The sequence below is a fragment of the Dipodomys ordii genome, unplaced genomic scaffold (genome assembly GCF_000151885.1).
Source record: "Dipodomys ordii isolate 6190 unplaced genomic scaffold, Dord_2.0 Scaffold281, whole genome shotgun sequence".
In the NCBI taxonomy this organism is placed as follows: domain Eukaryota; kingdom Metazoa; phylum Chordata; class Mammalia; order Rodentia; family Heteromyidae; genus Dipodomys; species Dipodomys ordii.
Genome location: NW_012267497.1, coordinates 54,005 through 55,868, shown reverse-complemented (window position 1 = coordinate 55,868; position 1,864 = coordinate 54,005). Strand labels below are relative to the sequence as shown.

The 1,864-nt window shown below is 40.7% G+C and overlaps 1 gene segment (V, D, J or C); it reads left to right on the top strand.

Annotated features, from left to right (window-relative positions):
* Window positions 1-1,864, top strand: part of LOC106001256 — a 27,304-nt gene that overhangs the window by 23,913 nt on the left and 1,527 nt on the right. The window contains 1 exon segment of the V gene segment in view: window positions 993-1,014. Within this exon segment, the coding sequence occupies window positions 993-1,014 (22 nt within the window).

Genomic DNA, 1,864 nt, shown 5'->3' with positions numbered 1-1,864 from the left:
TTAAAATCTTGAGGCCAAGTGTCACTCATTGTCTCTTGGCTGCTTGTTTTTACACATTAAAACTTTTAAACTCAAATGACAATTTTTCCTTAATGCAAGAATTACAGTTACCATCACTATACCACGAAGCTAGACTTCACACTTTTGTAACATTTAAAAACATCCTAATTGTAGAACATAATGAAAGTAAGCCACATTATATAAATAACTTTTTAACTCTCTTTTTAAGGCCTTTCTAATTTTAATGTTAACACATCCAAGGGGAAGTTTTAGCAATACTAATCAGATAATCACATCACTCATTTTAACCACCATGTTTTCAGTGTCTATCTGCAGAGAAAAGAGAGAACAAAGATGGGCCACTCAGCCCCTTCTATGGAATGGGCTCACACCCAATCCGACTCTTTAGGGTTAGATGAACTGCGTTTGTGCCAGCTTACCCTTTTTCACCCTGCGTGGACTCCTCCCAGGGCTTGTCCCACCATGCATGGCCGGCTGAACTGCACTTCTGCTTGCTCACCCCTCACCCCTAAAGGTCTTCTGTTGGTAACATCTTTAATAGTGTTAAACTAACCTTTACATTTAAATTTTTAATATTTATCCCCAAATTTTAGCCAAGGGAACTAGATCCCAAACTGCCAATGCATTTTTGTTAAGCCAGATAACTTGATTACAGTATAAACAGTCTTATGCATTTTAAAATATTAGTCTTTTAAAATACCAGATTTTTTAATTTGCAAGTTAAAGAATCTTTACAAAGCCATTTAGAACAATGCGAAGATTCTTTAAAATTTTTGGTAATGTCCAAAGCTCATAACGTTTTGAATTTTAAATTTAAACTCACCCAATTGTTACAGCATGCTGACAATTCTTATCTTTGAACACGTTCACAGACACACACAAAACACTCACACAGATCTTAAAGCGCGCAAAAATCAAAATCAGTTGTACGTACACCTTTTAAAGTTTTTAAACAAAAATTTCTTTTAAACTAGGTACCTTTGTTGGGCTTTATTTTCCCAGAGCTTGTTTGTCTAGCAAGGCAATTCACTAATTAGACTTTTGAATCCCTTCTGTTGGAGGAGGACTGGGGGAGGGGGTCACCTAAAACTAAACTGGCCAGATTTTTTTAATCCAATTTTAGACAAGAGCACTTTACAAATTGTTACACTGTCAGGACTAGCTGAAAAAGTCCAAACCAGGCACACAGCCTTCTACACCCTCCCTGCCGGCAGCCTCCACAAGGAGAAAATGCAGCCTGAGGCTTGAAGGGAACCAAACTAGCCCAGTAACCTTCCATGCCTCACAGGGAGGGTGGGCATAGCAGGTCTGTGACTGAGCCCAGTTGGAACTTTTATTCCCCCAAAGATGTTTAAATAAATAACAAAAAACACAGATAAACACAAAAACCAAGGATCCACATTTAAAACTGGTACCAATTCTAAAACAGAACTAGACAAGAACCAAAGGCTGAGTTGGGGACTAATGGGCCCCAGTTTATCCCTACCAGAACACTGTGCTGCTCCCACTCAGCAAGCTGAATCCAGAGTCTGCTGAGTGAGCCTGCCACACTCACCCAGAACTTTCCTACCCCATAGAACAAACACACACACTAAAGTAAACAAGACAAACAAGTGGCCACAAAGACAAAATCAGGTCTCAGTGAATGGGGCAACATCTCACCACCATTCACTTACTAGGGGACTCAACCCCCCTACTCACCTCCAGAGGATTTTTCTCTCAGATTCCTGCAGACGTTGACCCAGGGGCCTTCCAAGGTGGAGGAGAATTCCCAGTCATCTTGGGGCAAGGGAAAAGAAAAATCCCTAGCGGCCGTCCCCTCAGACTGACAGGTTCTCCCCCA